This window comes from Semicossyphus pulcher, unplaced genomic scaffold, assembly GCF_022749685.1.
Source record: "Semicossyphus pulcher isolate SPU_LCO1_2020_fin unplaced genomic scaffold, fSemPul1.0.p SCAF_20, whole genome shotgun sequence".
NCBI lineage: Eukaryota > Metazoa > Chordata > Actinopteri > Labriformes > Labridae > Semicossyphus > Semicossyphus pulcher.
The window spans coordinates 4355223-4379077 of record NW_027211694.1 but is presented as its reverse complement, the minus strand read 5'-3'; the positions used below and the strand labels follow the sequence as shown (position 1 = coordinate 4379077).

At 40.6% G+C, this 23855-nt stretch overlaps 2 protein-coding genes across 3 annotated transcripts; both read right to left on the bottom strand.

The window, feature by feature from the left end:
- Positions 1 to 4310: 4310 nt before the first annotated feature.
- On the bottom strand, positions 4311 to 9409 carry th2 (tyrosine hydroxylase 2). Its single transcript, XM_069670833.1, has 12 exons — positions 9128 to 9409; positions 7527 to 7701; positions 7313 to 7401; positions 7152 to 7219; positions 7018 to 7068; positions 6778 to 6923; positions 5521 to 5656; positions 5363 to 5432; positions 5219 to 5275; positions 4786 to 4881; positions 4569 to 4702; positions 4311 to 4476 (listed from the first exon to the last, which is right to left on the bottom strand). The coding sequence occupies exons 1-12, from the start codon at positions 9356 to 9358 to the stop codon at positions 4311 to 4313; spliced, it is 1419 nt and encodes a 472-aa protein (XP_069526934.1). The 5' UTR covers positions 9359 to 9409.
- A 1227-nt stretch (positions 9410 to 10636) lies between these two features.
- Positions 10637 to 23645, bottom strand: pah (phenylalanine hydroxylase). 2 transcript variants are annotated; one of them, XM_069670857.1, is made up of 13 exons: positions 23568 to 23645; positions 22106 to 22225; positions 18708 to 18891; positions 15311 to 15399; positions 14731 to 14798; positions 14421 to 14617; positions 13053 to 13188; positions 12899 to 12968; positions 12687 to 12743; positions 12005 to 12100; positions 11423 to 11556; positions 11222 to 11337; positions 10637 to 10680 (listed from the first exon to the last, which is right to left on the bottom strand). In XM_069670857.1, exons 1-13 carry the CDS (start codon positions 23643 to 23645, stop codon positions 10637 to 10639), a joined length of 1389 nt encoding a protein of 462 aa, XP_069526958.1. The 2 variants fall into 2 exon arrangements, with proteins under 2 accessions (XP_069526958.1, XP_069526959.1); XM_069670858.1 differs by having other exon boundaries at positions 22106 to 22222.
- Positions 23646 to 23855: the final 210 nt, after the last annotated feature.

The window sequence follows — 23855 nt, the reverse complement described above, 5'->3', positions numbered from 1 at the left end:
CCCAGTGACTCAAGGACACCATCTGATGGCTGATGAGCAGAATAGCATCAATTCCATCTTTTCTGAGAGCTGATTCCTACAAATGTGATCCATCTTGGACGTCTTACAAACTCGCCTCCTTCCTGGAAGTACGTCATCGAATGTCACAACCCCCGACCCACCGTATTAGATATAACCTGGGTAAAGCTCTTACACCTGATCTCTTGTGGTTTGTGCACCAATAACAAACTGTGAAGTGGATGAAAGAGAGATCAAATCCTCACCAACTTTCTCCTAATCCCCCTCTCCTCGGATAATTCTTCTGCGACCCTGCCAGCTTTAAGCCCGGGCTCAACAAAAAGAGAGCAAATAAAAATAATGAGGGGCATGATATGAAGGGAAACAAAGACAGAGATTAGAGCTCTTTGAGGCTGGTGTTTCGTTTAATCCCACGGCTGGTTTGTTGTGCAATGTTTCCCAGAATGAGGCGATTATGTTGATCATGATGAGTCGAAGCGAGCCAGTCAGAAATGCAGGAGTTTGTTGATTAAGTTAATCAGAGCTGCAACAAACTGTGTGACACTTGCAAGGCTATCCCTTTCGGTGTCATGCTTTATATCTCAAGCATAAGTCGTTGTCATTTTTACCTTCAAATGGAAGGTTTCACTTTCATTTTGGAACAGTGCATTAAAAGTCCATTATCAGATTGAAAACATGCACGTCTACAGACTTGATAGATCACCCATAATTTTTGACTTATTCACATTTGATGATTTGCTAACTTTTTTGCGTGTTTACTGTAAAGTGAGAATCTCACAACCCATTTTTAATGACATGTTAACTTTTAACTTACTTTAATTATGTTTGGTTGAAGCTTATTCTGGAAGGATGCCTTCAATTTCATTGTCCCTGGGGAGGAAATTTACCTCGCAGCCAGGTAAAAACATAAAACACAAACAGAATATCCTTCTCTGCAAATCAAAGTGTAGATGTGGAGACAGGAAGCATTCATCCTAGTTTAGCATATGGAAACCGCTAGCCAGACTTCTCGTAAGTGAAAATACCCATCTACCAACCTTTCTAAAAATGGACTGAACACCTGGTATCTTGATTAACTCATACATAAACAGAAACGAGCATTTATTAAGGACTGAATAACAGTTATGGCTACTATAGTTAACAAACAGAGGAGCTAGCTTAGTGTTTTTACAGGAGGTAGAACCGCAATCAGAGGGATTTTAAAAAGATCTAGCAAGCCAAAGGTCTAGAAATATTTCTTCTTTTTCAGAAAATACACTTTTTTTTAAGAGGAAGTGCAGAGCAGCACTAGGTCGCCCCAGCTGTGTGTACATTCAAAAGTAGCCTAGCTTGAATGCTATATCTAACTTAGCTCAGAGTTTATGCAATACTTTCATTTTAGGGGGTTTCACCAACTAAAATAGTTCAAATGTAGGCATAAGGAGCAACTCACATCTTAAACCTAGCCCTTGGTTATCATAATGGTAATCATGGCAAGGACAGAATCAGGCCTGGTTAGCCTAGCTAAGCACAGAGACTGGAAGCAGGGGAAACTGCTAGCCTGGCCTCTACAAAGTGGAAAAAAAACATCTACCAAGACTTGTAAAGTGGACCAAATAACACCTGCTATCTTGATTAACTCATACATCAACAGAAACAAGCACTTATTAAGGACTAAATAACAGTTATGACCAATAAAGTTAACAAACTTTAGAGCTAGCTTAGAGTCTCACTGGAGGCTGAACTGCAATCAAATGGATTTTATAAGATCTGGCAAGCCAAAGGCCCAGCTGTTGGCTCGGCCTGGCAGCATCAAGCCGACCTGCCAATACACTTGTTTTCTTTTTAAATAAGAAATGCAGGGCAGCACTGGGTCACACCAGCCATGCATGCATTCAAAAGTAGTCTAGCTTGAATGGTACTTCTAAATTAGCTCAGCTGAGTTTATGCAATACTTACATTTTAAGGGTTTCACCAACTAAAGTAGTTCAAATGTAGACATAAGGAACAACTTAAATCTTAAACCTAGCCCTTAGTAGATGTAAAGTTTTTCATTGAATAATGGTTAGCATGGCAAGGATAGAATCAGGCATGGTTAGCCTAGATTAGCACAAAGACTTGAGGCAGGGGGAAAAGCTAATCTGGCTTTGTACAAACTGTAAAAATTCACAAACCAATGTCTTTTATTGCGTAGTCATTCCTCATTGCCCCCTGTGGACACATAACACTGCAATGAGCTCCGTTCATCATTCCTTATCCTTGGCAAATTGTTTTCAGCCTTACCCCCCTCCTAGCTAGCTAGCTGGCTCATCAGTCCCAGGACTGTGCCAGGTCGTTTTGCTTTTCCAGGTTTTCCTTTGACTGGAAAAGCCCATCTCGACACATTTAAAGGATTGTTATGAGATTTCTACAGTGCCAAAGATGCACAGAGATGTTTTCTTAAGTCTAGATTTTGATATTTAGGCCAGGACATCCTTGTATCCTGTCCCCATTAGTTTAGGTGTTTTTGAGATGTTATGGAGGCACAGTTTGACCGTCTTTGAATGTCTACCTTTCATTCAGGGTTTCTGCCATAGTTTACACATACTTTCCTTTTTTGTCGCATTCATTTGTTTGTATGTCTTTATGTTCTGTCGTGCTGTTTTTTATGAAGTCAGTATAGCCATATGAAGCAAATTTCCTTTCAGGGACAACAAATATCTTATCTTATCTCAACCTATGTCACCTTGGATCGCATTTGTTTAACCTGAACATGAACAGAAATGTCCTCAAGATGTTCCAGCACCTGGTTCCCTCCAAAGAAAAGAGGTATGAGGTGTCAGTCAGCTTTAGAGGTGTTTTTGAGCAGATTGTTTCACTTTGGACAGGGCCGGTTTAGTACGACTCTTACCTTTTCCCCTGATTGTTTAACTGTCCGTTTAATGGCTCATATCAGATCTATGAAGCATCGGTAGACGATCTGTTAACTATTACGAAATCCATTAGATCTTTATCAGGTCTTAAATCCTCGGGTTCACTCACGTCTTGTGGGGTATCTTTCTTTTGGAGTTCTCAGGCCTGAGGACAAAGTGAACCTCATGACCCTGTTTCCAGCCCCGGAGGAGGCCAACAAGCCAGCGTGGGGATGGGATGGCCCTGACATCAATAAGGGAAACACTTATGGTTGGAGTCAGGATGATACAGCGTTTGGGATTTGCGGCGAGTACGCGAGGCACAAGACTCGGCAACCCGCTTTTGTTTGGCGCTCAGCAGAGTCGGATCCTGGCGGTGGTTTCACGGGGATTTGAGGATTTGAGGGCGCTGGATGTCGAACAAGATACAAGAAATTATAAAGTGTTTGACTTTTGCTTGGAGGGGTTCGAGCATGTGTGTGTCCCTGCACACTTGTCAAGCAGTAGATCACTCTTTCCCTCCACTTGCTGTATCTCTCTCTCTCTCTTTACACAGTGTTTTTTCTACTCCACAAACACAGGGTTTCCTAGGGAGGCCTGAGCGGGGCTTGATTTACTGCACAGTGGAATTATGGGTAGGGAAACCATCCAAACACAAGGTGGTCGATGCATGGGGGGATTTGCCAGTCATCGTGTTGACTGTGGTGATGCTTTATGAGCCCTGCAGGCGGAGATGATTTGTCTTTCTCAAGGATTGACGTGCGCAAGTCTGATACGCATTGTCGCCCGCGCGGAGATCAAAGCGCTGGACGTCCGTCAAACAAAACCCAACGGCCAAATTCTCCAGCCGACCGGAGAAAGAGAAATAAAGAGAGAAGAGCGTCTGTCAGCAGTGCAGCTTTGCGGACCGTGATGTGGTTGAGTGTGAGGTCTGGGTGACCTGGCCTCACTACTGATGTGCTGGACGTCAGCGCTGGCTTTGGCCTTGACCAGCTGAGCGAACACGATACTTAAATCATTCATAATTAGCTCCTTCCCTGTGCCTAAATAACACATGAAGATAAATGGGTTCCAAGAATTTTCCAAATGGAAATAGTTGGTTTGGAATTAAATGCTAGAACATGGCCTACAAACCCTGTATTGTCGTGGTTCACTCTCTGTGTGTGTCTTAGTCCTCCTGCTTCAGAACCGTTTCTCTGCAATGTAACACTCAGACATTTCCTCATGAAAATAAACATTTATTTCTTTTTACATAATACATATACACACAATCATACGGCCTTGTAGAACCTCACAAACCGGACTACATTGTGATTTTCATAGTCTTATACAGTGTTTACACAGGCCAAATGTCCGTCCATCCCTTTCAAGTTTCTCCGTCTGTATGACTTTCTCCTCCCTGCAGGAAATCTGCTCCCGGTCTTAAGATGAGCTGAGTTTGTCCAAGGCGCTGTGCAGGGTCTTCAGGTCTTCTCTCATCTGGCTCAGGGCGTTCTGGATCTTGCTGGGCTGATCCAGAACGTCCACGCTGCAGGTAAAGGGGTCGTAGCGAACTGCAAAGGGGCGCTTGATTGTTGCAGAGTACCTCCTGTGGAAGTGAATGCAGACAGCAGAGTATTAATAGACTAAAACAGTACTTTTTAATGGTAGAAAGAAGGGGCAGCTTTAATATGTGAATACCTCATCTTTGTCTTTGCATCCTCGAAGCTCTCGGACACAAAGTAAACCGGCTGGTACGTCTGATCCTGGTACGGCTGCACTGCCGTCTCCTCGGGGTTAAACGGCTTGTACTCTGGCTCATTAGAAAGAGCGTACTGGAAGGACATGTTAAATAAAGTCAGGACACACAGCTAACAAAGAATATGAAGCTAGATTTGAACTTAGAGAACAGGCTCACCACAAGCTCTCCGTAAGACGACAGGAGTCCAGCTCCGTATGCTTTCACTGCTCCGTTCTGCTTGCAGAGGCCGAACTCCACAGTGAACCAATATAACTACAAAGGAAGGACACCGTGTAACGTCAGATTAACATACAGTACAGGTAAGGGTTAAACATTGTCTGCAGACATTTACTTGAGCCACTAGATGGCATTAAAGAGCTGTTTTAAAGCCTGTGTTTCCCTTATATAGATACATGGATGGAAGGATTTGTCATAAATTGGGAAATTCTCGCCTAAAATTCAGTGTTTTATATGAAAATGTTTAATCTTTCCGTTTCTTGTGATGTTTAGACTGACAACACAAAGAAAATAGCATCTGAATATGTTAAATATGCACTTCAGGAGACTTAAGCTGCCTTATTTAAGATTACAGATCCTATTAAATACATACCGTTGACAGTTTCTCGATGTCCTCATCTGAAGCTCCAAGCGAGGCAAGTCCAATCTCCTGAAATCATTCAAATACATGAGAGTTAAAGGTAATAAAACTAGATTGTAAGTCGAGAACATATTGTTTAGTGAAGCTCTGCTTTACCTGTGAAAACTGTGCAAATTCTTTGTCTGCCAGCATGGGGATATGTCCGAGGAGTTCATGACAGCAGTCCCTGTCAGAGCAGATTAAACAGAGTCAGTAAAAGACAAACACCTGATTTTATGAATGAATGAGTTGGATCTCATAAAATGAGGACTCACGGTTCAGGGGAGTGCATGGGTGCAGACGGGTGGCGGATGTACTGTGTGCACTGAAACACCCTGAAGGCTAAACTGTTGAGGAAGTCTCTGGCCGACAGAAGGCCGGCGACTGGACGCAGCTGGAAGCCAGTTTTCTCTGAAACAAGCCGAGAGGGGAGACAGACTGTAAAACACACTGTAATAGAGAGAGGTGGGCCAACAGACAGTGACTATAAGTATAATAAATAGTCTCAAAAGGCATTGAATTCTTGAATAAAATTAAGCTTAGATTCACCAAGGAGGTCATTTTCGTCTGACTTTACTAATGCCATAACAATGTTGTACCCCTATACATAGTAAATTTGACAAATAGTTATCATTTTATGCATGAGATGATGCATAGTGAAATTCCAGGGTGATAAAAGGCCATATTTCAACTTAAAAACACAGATTTGACGACAAATTGGCTAGTCAACCACTTAAGCAGGAACATTAGCCTATCGTTAGCTTCCTGGCTAAAACTGGCTCACGCTAACATCACTGTTAGCTAGATATTTATGCCTTTTTCCATTTTCTGAAAAAGATTGGTAACGTGTCGACTATTTTTTATGAATACTTAACCAAATGTACGTCACAATAATGTCACACAAATCAGGATTGTGGACCTACAAGATTCATATCTTCTCTCTAGAGATCTGCTGAGTCACTGTCTGCGGGCTAGCTGGTTAGCTGACACTTTAGCTGTATGAAATGGGTAAGTTTGATTCAAATGAAATCGCTGCCTTTTTTATGAAACAGAAGTAGGCTTATTGGGACAACAAGATATATATTGTTAGGTCTCTATCCTGATTGATAGGTGGTTGTTGAAGTGATTTTTCTATCATAGGTAGCCATGTGTTTACTCTACCTTCTGTAGACCTTATGCTAAATGGGACCATAACTGACAAATGAACATCATGCTGTATTAAAAACCCGTAATGAAATGTTCTTATTTGCTTTTTAGCACTGCTTCCTTATTTTGTTATATATATATTATGCCTTTTATATTTAATATGTACCCCTTTTTAAATGGAGAATTTCACAGTTACATCACTGGAGTGACAATGAATAGCTTGAATCTTGAACTAGTGAAATCGCCCCCTTCTGGCCATTAGAAAGAATGTTGCTTCAAGACACTCAAAGAAAGAATCTATGTCCAATTATTATGAACAGTCTATGGAAATTATCTAACTTGCATTATGCTTCAAGAACCCTGATATTTAGCTATTTCATTCTCACCTTTCAGGAAGGCAGAAACCTCTCTGAGCTGAGGGATGCGCTCCTCTCCGTAGCCACACTCCTTCTCCAGCTGCTGCAGACCGTCCAGGAACTGCCTGCAGGCCAGACTGGGGTAAATACTCCGCAGCTGCCGGTACACCTCCCTCCTTTTAACACAACAACGACACATCATTGTACTTTAATCATCCTCCAGTGTGCATCTGCATTAATAAGGTGCAGGCCTGTACAGTTCATGCTTACCATGTGGATACTTCCTCTGCTGTGTACTCCACTGTGGGCAACGGGTTCCCCCTGTGATAACAAACATTCATGTATCAGATAATATTTATATCATATTTGATGCTTAAACAATCTTCTTATAACATTTGACTCACTGTTTGTAACTGAAGGCAAGCTCAGAGATGAAAGCTCTTCTTTTTCTGTATTCTGCATCGCTGTATCCCTGCAGAAAAAAAGATGTGAAATCACCATAAATATGCAGAATTTTCTCCAATAAATGAGATATGTCTTTAGCAGTAGATATGTAAACACTCACTGGATGGTCCTGGTCCATGTCCGGATCAAATTTGGTTATTAACAAGTTGCATCTGTCGAGGTCTTTTATCTGTCGGGGGAACCAGGGCACTGTGACGGAGAAAAGATAATTAATTAGTGCTTTTGTCTCGCGCGGGTTGCATGTTATTATCACACTGCTAACTGATTTAATAAGGCAGCAAGCATGACGTGTAATAATAAAATAAGGTAGTTGCCTTTTTCGTCGGGTATGGAGCGAACGTCGTCGGCCACTCTCTTCAGTGAGTTGATGAACACGTCGAGGTCCGAGCTGTGAACCTCACACCTCATGAAGAACTCCAGGTCTGTCGTGCTGTTCTTCATCTTCCTCCCCGGTCGACTCTCGATGTGCAGAAGTTTGGCTTCAAACGTCTGCGAGGGAAATAAAGAAGTGTCAGTGCTTTGACATGGAATTTTTAGTCTTTTAGCCTGTACTTAGGCTCAGTACCTAGGCTGTAGCCTCTACTTTCTCCCATTTATTTTCTCTGTATTCATTTAATCTCCAACGGTCACCTGTAGATACAATATTCACCATGCCTTAAATTAATAATAGTTTTATCCCCTTTATGAAGTAAATAACAAATGTGTTTGCTTGATTTTCTTTTAATTACAAGCATTAGGTCGTGTGTATTGGGGCTTTTTTGGGGCATTTTCTTGAAAACAAAATCAATAACTTGTATCTTGAATAAAAGATTGGCAACTTCAATTGATAAAGAGCCACACAAAAACCAGCATCTAAGGAACCCTACAAAGGCTACTCTTCATTGGAGTATATCCATACAATGCAACTTGTACTCCAGTACGTTTCAGGAGGATGAAATGTTGTATCCCTACACATGTTTATAAGATATATTTCAGATGACAATAAGGATTGATTTGGAGGTTAAAAAAAATCGTAATTAGAATACTGAGCCAAATGATTATGTCCTTTTTGAGCCCCAAAAATCTAAATATTTAATGGTTCCCACCTCTCTAATGTTAGAATGTACTGCATTTCTTTCTTTAACATAGTAATGAATTAATCATGTGCATTTTTATATGATTAATTTCTGATCAAACCATAGATGGTTTAAACCAGCAAAAAACATAAGCAACCTAACTGATATTGACAAAAGTACTTTGATATTTTAGTTAAATAAATGTAGCAATACCACAGTGTGGTGATATTCTGTTGTGAGTAAAAGTGCTGCATTCAAATGTCAAAGTACAAAAATGTAACTTATGGTTTAGAATTGACCATTTCAGAATATGAATTTACATTATTAGATTATAATTAGTGAAGCTTTCATCTGTTCATAATTGCAACTGTTAAGGTAGAGCCTTTTAATTACTTTACATATTAGTGGTAGTATAACTATTCTTCTTCCTTTTTTGTTCTACATCACGTCACAATTGACTTTTTGATTACATTTTTTGTTATCAATCAAAATCTGCAATGAAACTGTTTATCAAATAAATATAGAACAGTCAAATTAAATAAAATATTTCCTTGTGAAATATTGTAGAGTATGAAATATAACAGGAAATGTAAATACAAGAACTATGAATTTGTGGGCCTACTTGAGTACAGTATTGGATTAAATGTACTTAGTTATTATCCACCACTAAATAACTGTAATAATACAACAAATGGTGCGTAAACAGAAGCACTAATATTGATACAGTAATATAGGCCTAATGTACAATAAGGTATTTTTTCTGCATATTAAGAACATTAACTTTGTTTTTTACTAGCAGGCTAGTACTTGTCTCATTAAACGAAATACTGTAACTTGATTAAAGGCTGTTTAATTATTACCTCAAATATCTTCCCAGTCTTGAAGAACCCCGCGTTTTTCTCGTTGCTGAGCGCGAACACGACGTTGACAGTGACCCTGCCGTCCTTCTCCTCGAACACGAACCCGTCTCCGTACCGGGAGGGCCCCGGGGAGCCCGCGGAGCCGCTGTTGCGCTCCCGCCGAGCATCCTCGATCAGACTCTGCTTCCTGCCGCTGAACGGAGCCGCCTGCACCGCGCTGTCCGTCTTCATGTGTGAAACTGGGCTGGAGGATCACCGTGTCACCGGAAGGAACGGTAAGTATGACTCTCCCACCTCCACACACAGGTTTATATAGGCTGCCATCAGAGGGATTCATGGAGATGAGTTACGCAAACAGCACGAGCGTTTGGCTGTTTTTAGAGGGCCTGTTTTGCGTCATATTATCTTTTTTTTATGGGATAAAAATAGTCCCATTACATGAGGAAAATAACTCGCTGTAACCCTGACTGAACACTCGAAATTTTCTGAATCATAGTTTCATTCAACCATTACCTCATGTTATTTATAAAAGGAAAAATAAAGTTTATTCTGATTTATGGATGTTAAAAGATAAAGTGATGCATATAATCAATATGTCAAATCCAAAACAAAACATTACAAACTAAAATTGATGGTAGGATCTCATAATTGTTTAAATATATTTTATTATTATTACTAATGTTGTGCAGTTTATAAACAATTATTACGTGCATTATGACAAACTATGATGCAGTTATAAGCTGCGGGAACAGGAAATGACTGACAACATGAATAATACAGCTGTTATTATAGAAGTAAGTACAATAGACAAAATGAATGACACAAAGAGACAAGAGAAATATTTATTTGTTTCTTTAAAACACTTCATGCATATACAAAACGTTTCATTACAGCAAGATGAAAGCTAATGAAGAAATTTAATGTCTTTAGGTTTGAAATGGATTTTTAAAAAATCTGGTTATTTCAGCTGTTTTGCAGAAGCAACATTTGATATTCACATATTGGGTTAAAAATTCATTTTAGTCACTTAAACTCGTCTTGTAATAACACTAACACTGAACTAATACTGACAGTTACATTTAGCTGCTACAGACACATTCTTTAATATCCTACACAAAGCTGCTGTCGGGTGGAAAACCTCTTGTCTCCACAACCACTACTTTTCAGGAAAAAAAGAGCCTGTATTTGTAAATACTTAAACACTGCTTTGTCACAGTTTGAATTGTTTATTACTGTAAGACAGTTACCTGTGTATGTCATTACATCTACACACGTAAAGGGTGATCAACAGCACTAATTATGAAAAAAATTAAAATGATGAAATGTGAAAATACAAGGTTTCTGCCCGACAGCAGGGATAAGTAACAGGCTACACTTTATTCTGTAACTAAAATACTAATTGGATTACAGAAATATTGTCATTATTCGACTTGCATATTTGCTTGAATACAAAGAAAGACGATTGGAAAGCATGCGGGGCAGAACCGCAAGTGGACTTCTTTGGTGCAGTTACTCCAGTTTCTTTAAGGCTTCGCACAGTTTCCCCATTTCACCTGAAACAAGAGCAAAAAATGGACATATTTAAAATGAAATATAACTTAAAGTGCAACTAAATTTCTACTCTTGTGTACTCTTTTAAATGTGCTCATAATTTACCACATAATTCTGAGGGATTGTTTATAAATTAAGTGAGAAGTAGTCATTTTTTTAATAGGCTTCTGTGCAACAAGACAACCAGTGGTGTCGCCCCCTGCTGGCTGTTCAAAATAATGTAGGTTTAGAGCAGTTGCACATTGGATTTACTTCTTATTCACAGTCCATTATCTGGATAACAACTGGAAAACTAGGGTTCATAATCATAACTACAAAACAAAAAAATGTGTACTATTTAGAATTTTTTTGTGTCTGTGAATAGTGTTAAAAAGAAACCATGTCCTTTTGTGATCAGGTCGTAACATTTCTCAAAGGTCAAATAACAAAAAAATGATACCAACAACTGCTTTAAATAAAAACAAAATAAAATAAAAGGAAATTAAAGTGTCTTCTCTGTGCACAAAAACAGATGACTTAATGAAAGCATGGTGTGAAACATACTACTGATGCTGTCAGCCAGGTTGCTGAGCTGCTGGGTGTTGTCCAGCACTTCAATACTCTGGGTGTAGGGATTGTAGCGCACTGTGAAAGGCCTGGGGATGGTGCCTGCGAATTTCCTGTAAGCACAGACACACGTTATGTACAACACAAACCTAAGCATCCTGTGTGTACGTGCAGGGAAGCTTCGTACCAGGTCCTTACCTCACTTTCTCTTTGGCGTCTTCAAAGCTCTCTGCCACAAAGTAAACAGGCTGGTACTCTGTGATTGGGTATTTCTGCAGGCTGGTCTTGTCGGGGTCAAAGGATAGGACTTTGGGCTTGTCTGTCAAGCAGTACTGAAAGAAAACCAGCGTAAAAATTCCACATTTAATCCTGCTTTTCTGCTGTATGGATTTTCTCAATGAGCGTCTCTGTTCTGTCAGTAAACAGGAAGTGCAGCATGATTCAGGGATGTTCTTTTCTGCTGATGTGACTTGGCAGAGTGAACATCCTCTGCTGATGTAACTTGTGACCTCGATAGCAGGCTGCTCATCCTCTCTCTGCCCCCACTTACCCACTGAACCACTTTACACAAACCCCATGGGGGGGCAGACAGGCCGACTCCCCCAGTGACACATTTAACCTGAGTCTGAGTGGACCACTAACCCAGTGCCTGCACCGCCGCTGTTTTGCAATAAGGTGAATGTGTTCTAACAACACACGGGGGGTCAGACTGTTTGTCGTGCTGCTTCAGGGGTCCACGTTTACTGTCAGCGATGTAAGCGCCCCCTCCCCATCTCTTACCTGCAGCTCTCCAAACGATGAAAGCAAGCCGGCCCCGTAAGCTTTGATCTCTGAGCCCTGCTTACACAGGCCAAACTCCACAGTGAACCAGTACACCTGAGGACACACAGAGGAATCATCACAATATGATCTGTGCACCAAACCCCAGGCAAAAAGTCACGAAAACAAGGACGGTTCATTTAAGGTTTGTCAGCAGACCACAAACCCAGAAATCCTTCAGAAGATTCAAATGTTTAGTTCATTTAAAGCACAAAATAATAACAATAAAACTTTTAAATTATACCTTAAATTCACTTTTGACTAATAATTTTGTCTTTAACTGCTCTTGTTTCACTTCTATTTATGAGTCTATTTGTATTTTAGAAGCTTTTTATCTGTACCTTTCTGCCCTCATCTGAATTTACCCTCCGGGGACAATAACTCATTTCATCTTACAGTGACAGATACCTAAATAAGAATAAAGCTGAAGATGAACTGCATGTTAGATTTTTATTTGGGACACTGGCCCTTTAAGGCTGCCCAAAAAGCAAATTTAACAGTAAAGTAATCACTCTCCACTCATCCTGGCAGTCAGATACTATAGATCCCTGGTTTAGACGTTCAGAAGCACCTGTTTTGAAAGTATCAGAAGCTGTTCATTTGTGATTGCTTCATCTATTATTATTGTGTCTCATGTACTCACAGTAGCAAGCTTCTCAATGTACTCATCAGGGGCGCCGAGGGAGGCAAGACCGATTTCCTGCAAAGATTAAAATCAAAGCATAGAGATTAGAAAAGGAGAAGTTCCACAATAATTTATATTACACAGATTTCAATGTTAGCCTACTATGACAGAAAGAAGGTGAACAAAGCAGTATAAAAGCACACAGATAGGTGTAAATATATAAAATTTACCTGTGAGAATTGGGCAAAACTAGGGTCAGCAAACAGAGGAACGTGTCCAAGGAGCTCATGGCAGATATCCCTGAATTAGAAATAAAAATAACTCGTTAAGATCACATTCAAAATTTATTTTCTTTCTTTTTATGAAGTGAGTTAAGACACTCACGGCTCAGGTGTGTACGTGGGCTTGGAGCCGTGACGGATGTACTGCGTGGAATGGAAGACACGGAAGGCGAGTCCAGCCAGGAAGTCCCGGGACGAGAGCAGGCCGGCCACCGGGCGAAGCCGGAAGCCTGTGCACGCTGCAGTAGGAGAGACGGAGAGATGAAAGAGGTGAGTGTTTGGGTGTGTTGAATGAGAGCGTTTAGTGAAGGGGGGAAGGGGTGGAGGGAGACAGGAATAGGAATTAGGGTGTTTGAACCGGACCTGCCTCTCACATTCACGCCACAGGATTAATAATAACAATTTATGAATTTCTACTCACCTTAAACATCTACTGTGTCTATTTTAGCATTTTAAATTACGGGGATATTAAGGCTACTTATTTCCAGAATAAAATGAAAATATTAAGTCTAAAAAGTTCAGTTATTATGAGGAAAGTTGTATTTTTACTCAGATAAATTCTCCGCTTTTATGTTAATGACCCAAAAATATAGATTTATTGATATATGTTTAAACTAACAAACAAACCTAGTTTTATATAAGACAAATAGTACCTGTACTGACAGCTAGGGTATGAATCAGGAAATTCTAAAACACCTATATGTAGCACTAATAACTCCACCAAGCTTAGATAGCAGTTACTGCTACTCTGCTAGCTTAAGCTATCTGCCTTTAGCTGTTTCTTTCTCCATATTTTGCAACTGCCTCATTTATTATGCGGAATAGAACACTAAATAACTAAGACATTAATCAATTTAAGTGGTTATTTTCTGAATACAGATAACAGGGGAAAACCAATAAACACTAGTAGTTTTAGCCTTAGCTAGCTAGCGTCAATCGTTTTCTTTTGATAAGCTAGCTGCCTAAGCAGGAATAGTTAGCTGTTTTTTTTCACTTATATAACTGTTGCCTAATTTAGTTAAATATTAGTTCATTAAAATATATATCTATATAAAATATTATCGATAACAACTGGAAAAATGAATAAGGCTAAAGCTGGCTAGCTTTCACAAGTTAAGCTAGCTACCTTGCTTTCAGTTAATTGCTACTAGATGGCTGTTTGTGCCAGAAATAGATATTTGAAAAAGCAATTTGCTTTTTAAAGGCCATTTTGTAGTTTACAAGCTGTTTTCACACATGCTAATTGTCATAATGATTATTTTAGATGTTAAATTGATGCCAAACAAACTGTAATGTGTAGTTACAGCATGTTCGCTTCATTTGGTAAAATAAAATCAGGGGGGAACATTACATAAAAACACAAATCGGCCTTTAGTACGGCCATAAGAGCCATTAGGGAGAATTGTCGGAGCTCTGGACTTGACCTAAATGACATAATAGATTATGTCATCCACGGGACTTCAGGTCTTACACTGCAGGAAGCGGGAGACGTCCTCAAGCTGTGGGACGTTGTCCTTCCTGTAGCCGCAGTATTTCTCCAGCAGGGGGAACACCCGGTTGTGTTCGCGGCAGGCGTGAGTCGGGTACAGAGTCTTCAGCTCCTTGAACACCATGCCCCATGTGGCCCTCTCCTCCTCTGTGTACTCCACTCGAGGGATAACCTGGCCACTGCGATGAAGACATGAGGTGTTGTGTCAGTTTTGCTTGTTAGATTAAGGTTTTTCCCTCATGATGAGAGATCGCATGAGAATAACATTGAGGAGAATTTTAGGAGTAGTTACTGTCTGTAGTTGTAGGCGATGTCGGCAAACTCCTTCCTGCGGGTTCTGTACACTGGATCTGTAAAGCCCTGACACACGCACACACACACACACACACACACACACAAAGGAAAGCCATGTTAGATCTCATGATCGCAGCCTGGCCACTCACAGCTAAATCAAAGAGTGGAAATCCTCTGCTAAGGCTAAACCCTGTGGCCTTTGACAGCATTATGCACTCCGTCTCTAATAAGAGCACGCAAATACATATTCAAATGAAGCCTTTGTAGAGTGTTTTTCAGCTTATGATGAATACATTTCGCTTTAATGGCGGTGGCAAAAGGGAGCAATTATCTATAATTATAGGGGCTCAATTAAAGCAATGACATCAATTTGTGTGTCTAGATAGTTTCCATTAGAATAGACAGCAGAGTGCAGCCTGTCATCTCGCAGCCCCGGCTTTCATAAGACATGTGGGCGTGAGTGGACACGTATTCACACACAAACACACACACACACACACACACACACACACACACACACACACACACACAGAGGCAGGATGTGGCACAGAGACAGTGATGGATGAGTCAGTCCTTACCGGGTGATCAGCATCCAGCTCGGAGCCATAACTGAGGATCTGGTTGGCAAAGCGGTCCAGGTCCTGGATGTCATTAGGGAACCATGGCACTGCAGAATAATAACAGTTATTAAACACTGGTAATTTATGTTTTTATACAACATTTAGTCAAATCAATTAACACTACACAGAGGTAAGAAAACAGAAAATGCTGCTCCCTGATCTTTTTATATTTTTTTATTTAACTTGAGCTTTTGCGGTTCACAAAATTAACGACTTGTTTTTAAGAAATGTATTTTAGTGATGCTGCATCAGCAAATGATCTGATTCTTTTCAACTGAAGAAGTTGAACTTGACAACCGTCTGTAAAGAAGATTAGGACTTCCATCGTCCTTTTTGTTTATGTTAAATGCGAGACCGAACCGGTCACAAGGCGTCGTCAACTTTGGCTTAAAATTGTACCAAAATCTGCATCGCACTGAATACATCATGTTACCCTTCAAGCTACCACCCGCTAAAATTTAAGAAAGAATCGGCTCTCCAAGAAGAAAGAGCTTTATGTATATAATTTATGTGATGAATGAGAGAGCTTTAGGTTTAATCGGCCCAAACGTTCTAATCACAGCAGTTACTGCTTTAAATCTTTGACTAAGAGAGAACATGTGACTCAATGAAGTAGAAACCCTATAACAAAGTTAGGGTTAGTTGTTTTTTTTATTCATAGGAAAATTGTGGACTTCCTGTTGGGTTTTAGGTGTGGGTGCAAGAGGCTTTTTTGTAGGTCTAGGCATGATACATATGTGTAGCAAATTTCACACATGTAGGTGAACGTAACCTCAATGGGGACCCACTTTGTAAAATTTCCAGGTGGCGCTACTGAGCCACTTGGACACGGCCTTGTTTGAGACCTAGCAAATATCAAAGTCTGATGTGCCTCCAGAATTTCATGAGCAAGGTAACCCCCTCAAAAATAAGATTCAACTCATATATAATAAATAATTATTATTATAATAACAATCCTCACAAACACAATAGGGTCCTCGCACCCGTCTGTGCTGGGGCCCTAAAGTAGTAAAAACAAGGCTGAAGAATTTTAACTGAAACACAATGCATTCTGGGTAGAATGCAAGTAAGCTATTAGTGTTTCTAAACATCTAAATTTGGAGTGAAGTGATCAATAGATTGGGTAATTTAACTTGTTCATTCAAAGCTACGAGGACTTTCTGAAAACACGACTTTTTAATATTAGAAATAAAAAAAGGAAACGTGCTTGGTTTGTTGCCACTTCTGAACTTTTATTTATTATCCTTATTTTTGCCATTTTATCCAAGTTTCTGTTTTTTACAGTGCAGCCAAATTGAGGATTTGCTACTTTTCTCTGTTTGAAATCATAGTAACCTGAATAATCTGAGCTTGTAGCTGTTGGTTGGACATCACTGAGGGGTTCTTGACTGATATAAATGAGCACAGTGTAAATCGTTGTTGGTAATGTGATGATGTTTTGCCTATAGTACTCTTTTTTTCAGTGCCATGGCATTTTGAAACTGAGCAGAACAGTAATCAAGGGTCATCTGCTCGTTCATGTGGATTTATGACACTCAAAAACACTGGGGCCCAATCATTAATCTACATCTGTGCAGTGTGGTCCAGCCTGAGGCCCAAGGCCGTGACAATAAGTCCCTGCCAGGCTCCTCTATAAACAGGCAGTCTCCAAAACAGGCCATAAATATCTGCTCGTCCACTTGACCCCGACCAGCAGACCACAGAGTCTACACCGAGGTCAAGGGAGGATCCATGGTGGCCCTGTCTGTCTGTCTGCCGTGACCTTGGTATGTTCTCCATCCTCGTGTTCCAGTACAGAGAGCTCCTCTGTTTCTGCCAAGCCTGTTGGTCCTCAGTAGCTAAACTAATGTCGTTCTGGAAACAACTAATAAAGGGGTCGAGATGTGGGCGACGGGCCATCAGTCTCATCGGCGACGCTGGCTGCCTTTTACCCAGTCTGGCTGGAGAGTCAGGCTGCACCACCCAACACTGTGCTCGGATGACAAATGGACCATTTCAGCTGTACTGATCTCCATTTTATCTGATTTTTAGTTGGCAACAGACTGAAATATCTCAACAACAGTGGAAGTAATTGCTTATAAATTCAAGGTCCCCATAAAATGAGGGCAACTGACTTTGGTGATCCCTTGACTTTGCTTCTAGGACCATCATGAGGTGTAGTTTTTCAGTGAAAAGCTTTGACAACTGTTGGATGGAGGGCCACGAAATGGACAGATTTCCATATTCCAAGAGCTACTTTTCCTCTAGCACCACCAGCAGGACAAAAGTTGCACTAAACCGCCAAATATCATCACATTTATGATCCACAGAGGATGAACCCTATTAACTCAAGTGATCCTCTTTCTTTTCTTTAAGCACCACAATGATTGCCAAGATATGTGGTACAGATGTTCCCCAGAGGATATACCGAAATAGGTTTAGTTATCCCTTGACTTGCACCAACGGCAGGTCAACAGTTGCATCTGTCCAGTGAAACATCTCTACATCTACTGGATGGATTAGGGCAAAATTACATAAAGACCTTCATGATCTCGAGAGGATGAACCCGATTGACTTTGGTGATTCCATTACTTTCCTGTTAGCTTCACAATAAAGCTGACATGTGTAATTTGTTAGTGAAATGCCTCAACAGATGTTGGTTGGCTTGTTGAAAAATTGGGCACAGATGTCAATGTTCCCCAGAGGATAAACCATATTGACTTTGTGATCCTCTTGCCTTTGACTTTTCCTCTAGCACCACCGTCAATTGTAGCAAAATATTCCTACATATCTTACAAAATATTATAAAGATAAAGATATTCATAATCACCAGAGGATGAACCGATATGACGTCGGTGATACCCAGACTTTAACCTAGGTGCAATGATGAGGTTGGTAATAGTAGTGTTCAACTGGAATCACTCGACAACTACTGGATGGACTGCAGTGAAAATTGGTACTAATGTTCATGTTCCTCAGAGGATGAATCCTAATGACTTTAGTGCTTCTCCGCCCTGTTCTCTAGCACCACCAGCGAGACAAAAGATTCACTTATGTAACCTAATATCTCTACTGCATGGATTGGAGCAAAATTCATGACTTCATCAAGACATTCATGATCCATAGAGGACGAACCTTACTGACTTAAGTGATTCCCTGATGTTTCTTCAAGTGTTACATGAGGTTGATATTTGTAGTGTCAGTGAAATGCCATGAAGACTGTTGGATGGATTGCCATGAAAATGTGTACAGATCTCAATGTTCCCCAGAGCATGAACCCTGATGTATTTTGTGATCGTCTAGCCTCTAAATTCAGTGTTCATTGACATTCACTTGCAAAATCTCCTCTCACAAACTGTGGAGCATACTCACTAACCTGTGTCCTTCTCTTTGTTGCGTGACAGCTCATGAACATGGCCGCTGATCTGTGTACGCAGGCTGTCGATGACCTCATCCAAGGCCTGGGAGCAGGAGGAGTCCACGCTGATGAAGAACTCGTACTGCTCTTTGTTCATCCGCGAGGGACGGGACTCAATGTGCGTGAGGTTGATGCCCTTCTCCTGTGGTGTGCAGAAACAAAGGAAAAAGGAAGAGGTGATGGTGAGACACGAGTTTATATTTGTTGATGTATTCAGGAGCTTGTCTTTGTGTGTATTTTATTTTATCTTAAATTGTTGAAGGCAAAAAGTTCATAAAAACAAGGTGAAAAAATTAAAAATGTAGATGAATGTCAACAGGCTGCAGCAATTCCTTTACTCCACCACTAGAGGGCGTACTGTTCCCACTAAATTGAAAGCTATTGCTCGGATGTGGTGCTCCATGACCTTGTGTCAGACAGAGCTGCCTTTGACTGTCTTTATCAGCAATGTGATACTGACCCAGAAGGAAAAAAGGAAAAAGGAAAAAATGCAAGTCATGTTGAAGTCGTTGGCTGCGAAATCATTAAATGAATTGTAAAATAAATCACCCTGCCCTGTCAACATTTACGCTTTTCTCATTCTGCAGCACGAACACTATTTCTCTGGCATGTTCCCAAACTTATTTGGACACTTTGGAGTTTATTTTAATGAGCAAAATGCTGGCTTGTGGTTTTTAACCATCAAAAATGTGTTTTTGTTTATGTAACTTTGAGGATGAAGGGGGTGTATGATGTTCTCTGTCTACTATAGGCCAAGTAAAGAGGAGGGTGTGTGCGCAGCAGGGCCTCTCGTTTTCTCCCATCTGGATCCCATTGTACATATAACAGCTTTCTTTAAGGGCCGTGGGGGCCTGCATCCCCTGGGAGTGACTGCAGGAATGACCAGGTTGGCATTAAGATGAAAAGATGACTTGCTGTTTTATGATTTGCTTTTAACTGTCCCCTGTCGGTAAATTTATGTTAGTTGTCTAAGTGTATTAAATAAGACAAAGATAATGTTTTATAATTGAAATTTGCAACTTTCAAACTTCCAAAAGATCTCCGATATGATCTATAAAACCATTTGTTGCACATGAATTGAATATATTTTGTACACAGGACACTGATGAGGAGGATACCTAGTTTAAATCCAAATAATCACACGAGTCAGAGGTTTTTAAGATAAAAGTAAATATGTGGAAAATGCAGTCTAATATTTGCATATTCATTTGATTTGGCATCAATTAACAGAATAATGAAGCTGTAAGGTTTCATTATTTAAATAAAAATAGGTTTCAAAAGTGAATTATGCAAAATATAAGTAAATTTTAACCAACAATTTAAATCTTTCCTCCAAAAAAAGCTCAAAAACTTCATCTACTCTGCAATCTTCAACATGTGCAACTAAACACAGCCGACCCTCAATCCTAATCCCAGCCGGATGCAGGGGTCATTCTGTCACATTTCAGTACCCCACAGAGCCGTCCCTCCATCGTGCAAGCCAGGTGACATTCACCCCGCTGCCGCCCTGTCTGCGGTGTGAGGTCAAGGTCGGCGCGTGGCTCTGTATCGTCACATGATAACCCCGCTGCCATGTCACATGCGCTTTGTTTTAAGGCGGATAAGCAGTGTGGCAGTCCTGGAGTGCAACCTTCTAAAGAATGGAGATTATACATTCACAGGATGAAAACGAACACGGGATAAACGGCACGGCTGCTCGGCTAAACGTTAGCACATGCCCAGCCTCTTCACGATGAAGAATTGCAGCATGTTCTCTTCTGCGTTTCTGGGGGAATCGGCATATGTTCAAAAAAGGAGAGGGGAGGGAGTGTTGATGGTTTGGGGGTCATTTGGCCTGTTTTATAGGAAAAGAAGGGGAGGAGGAGGGGAGGTGGGGCAGGGGGAGGATTGTGAAAGTGCAAGCTCATAGGTTCGAAGAGGATCCTCATGTTTACTACTGCATTTGGAACATAACTTGGTATAAAACAGAGACAACCCACCCACTCATTATCCCCCCAGAGGAGCGTGCACATGGCTGAGGAGAAAAATGTCTTCAAAATATGTTTCTCCATAACCAAAAACCTCTTTTTGGGATGTTTTGCACGATTCTGGACTGTTCCCGACACACACTCTGTGTTTTGCCTGCAAGAAGAGCAAACTTGAACTTTGATTATGTCGTCTGTGCTGAAGATTAAACAAATGAAGCGCTGCCAGTTAGTGCGCCCTCGAAGCGTTCACACAGTCACGTACGCACAGGTGGCTTTGATCGATTAAAGTGAATAAAACACAACACAAACATCTGTTGGCCAACTTGTGGCCGCGAGCATGCAAGTCATGAAGTCATATTAGGAATACCACATTGTAAAAATACTCCTGTATACCACATCTTACCTTTATAAGGTGCAAAGGTGCTATCACAAAATGTACCTTAAGTTCTTTTAAGCAAAATGACCTCTAATGACACATTATTATCTGATATTGAGCAAGCAGCAATTTACCGTGGCACTGCAGTTCCTTTATGACACTGCTGTGTAAACAGTTGTGTAGGCTCTGTCGCTCTACATGCAGCTTCTGAAGTTAAAAGAAATAACCTTAGGTGCTGGGTGACATCACAGAGATGTCACCTAAAGCAATTATCTACGTACCCTATAACTGATGTTAAGTAAAATATTCTGATCTATTAGAAATGTAGGAAATAAAGGGAAATAAAAATGTAATTAACTAATTTCATGGGTTTAAAATTTGACTCAAGTGAGAGATCAGATTTTTAATTTCCTAGCAGTCCAGTTTAAAGTTATTTCATTATTCTAGATAACCCTGGGGGAGGCGGTTTGGAGGCGGGTTAATGGATCAAAGAGCCACCTGTAATGTTTGCCCACAACTATTACGGCAAACATCTGAGATAAGCTCAGTTTGTTTAGTCTCCTCCTCTAATGGGTCAGAGAAGGTAACAAACATGAAAACTAGACCAAAATATTGCAGATAATCATTTACATAACCTGCTTTCATCGATTGAAAACATGTTACGTGTTGTAATGGAGAACCAGATCTTTGAAGACTGTAATACATTAACATCTCGTCTACTTTGGACGGAGCCACACTAGCGCTTTCCCCCTGCTTCCATTCTTTATGCTAAGCTAATTGGCTATTGCATCGAGCTTCACACTTGTGATTATGTGTCGGGACTTTTTAAACATTCAGCCTCTTGCTTTCGCTCGTTTATCATCTGAAAATGTGTCTTTTGTAACTTACTGTCTCTCCAACACATGTAGTGGTTTCTTTAACCCCAGGTCAAACTTATGTGTGATGTCTTTGATAATTATTTCATGGTCTGACAAAAAGATCTCCTAATAATGGGTGTTTATGTGGATATTTACCTCAAACAGCCTCAGACCTCTGGCTAAAGCTCCGACCTCCTCCTTCAGGGAGAAGATGCAGGAGATCATATCTGACTTCCTGTCCGTCTCCTCCTCCAGGTACATGGAGCCCCTTCTCTTCTGCAGAGAGACACATGTAACACAAAGAAAACACAGCGGGGACTTACATATGGAGTCGTCGTGCACAAGATTACGGGTTTACACAAGCAAGAATCTCAGGGGGGCAGCTAATGCTACTGTTAAAGCAGGAGTCAGTGAAAGAGGAGGAGGGGAAATAAATGTCACTTTTATAGTTTATCTTGATGTTATGATCCTTGTGATGAAATATGTTTTTTAAATCTGGCCTTTAGAGACTTTTAGGTCAGGAGGATGTGAAAATCTAAGACAGGTTAATCGCTGTCTTGCTGTTTGATTTAGGTTTGGACCTCATTCTGTGTGTCTGTCTTTAAGCAAAGACATGTGTAAGAAAATATGCATCAAATCTAGCGTGAAAACCAGGACTTTCGGCTTTCAAGGTGTCTGAACTTTAAACTCAAAGCCTTCGCACCTTTAACCTTTGGGTGGAGACCTTTGCAGCGGTAGTTCTGGTGTGACCACATGCTACACACATGAGAGGATTTTGCAAAATCCAGAATAAAGAACAAAACACATGCAACATTTATTCTGCAGGTGCGCTACAGCGGCGCAGAATTAGATATAGTTAGTTAATATGTTATATTCCACTCACTGTCTTCACTGTGGAGAATCCACAGACTGAATTGTAAATGATTGTCTTGACTGCAACACTAGGCTTTTATTTATGTTGAACTAAGTCTGCAGATAATCTTCTTAATGAATCTTCTAGACCATAAAATGTCAGAAAATAATAAAAGTAACTTTTCCACAACTCATTTGGATGTCTACAGATTGCTTGTTTTGTCAAACCCAAAACATGAAGACATACGACAAAGACAGGTAGGAAAATACACGGATCTGAGAAGCTGGTGCCAGCTTATATACAGTATTGGCTTTAAAATCTACGTTAACAATCAAGTGGGTATCAAATACAAAAGTTGCAGACCTAATACCTGCATGTAGAGCGGCCAAACTGGGTGATAACTTGGTATTTTTGGTTTTGCAAGGCCCAGTAATATTCTCCAGGTGTATTATGAGAGCACATATGGTCCAATTTTTCAGCTACATCAGCTGTTTTCACTATATGGCTGTATTCACTGAGGCAACTTTCCCTGCTTTGTCTGCTGTACCACCTGGAATATTCCTGCATTGTTTGGCTCTCTCTATTGTTGTTGCATTTAAAACAGACTTTTGAGTTAGTAGCTGCAAAATTATATGCAAGATATGATCATATCATTACACAAGAGCACACATATATTAATGAATTTGCTCTTGGGCTTAAAAAGCCAAATGCAAAGGATTTTATATTTTAAAACATGGCATGTCAAGTGTCATAAATCATATTCACCCTCGTCCCCTGGTCCCCTTCCTCTGTCTCTGCCTCTGGCCCGTAGTTTCCATTGACCCTCTTGTATGCAGCGTCCATCCTCTCTCTCTTCAGGTGACCAACTTGTTTGAGCAGAATAGGTGCTGGACTCTGGTTGAGTTTGTGTGCGCAGCGGCTGTCTATAAAACCCCTCAGTTTAAACGGCGGCCCACGTGACACCACCCCCCCCTCAGCATCGGCATGTCACGGGACGGTTGTTGTGAAACAGAATCACAATGGCACATCTGGTTCTTGTTGTCCACCGCTGGT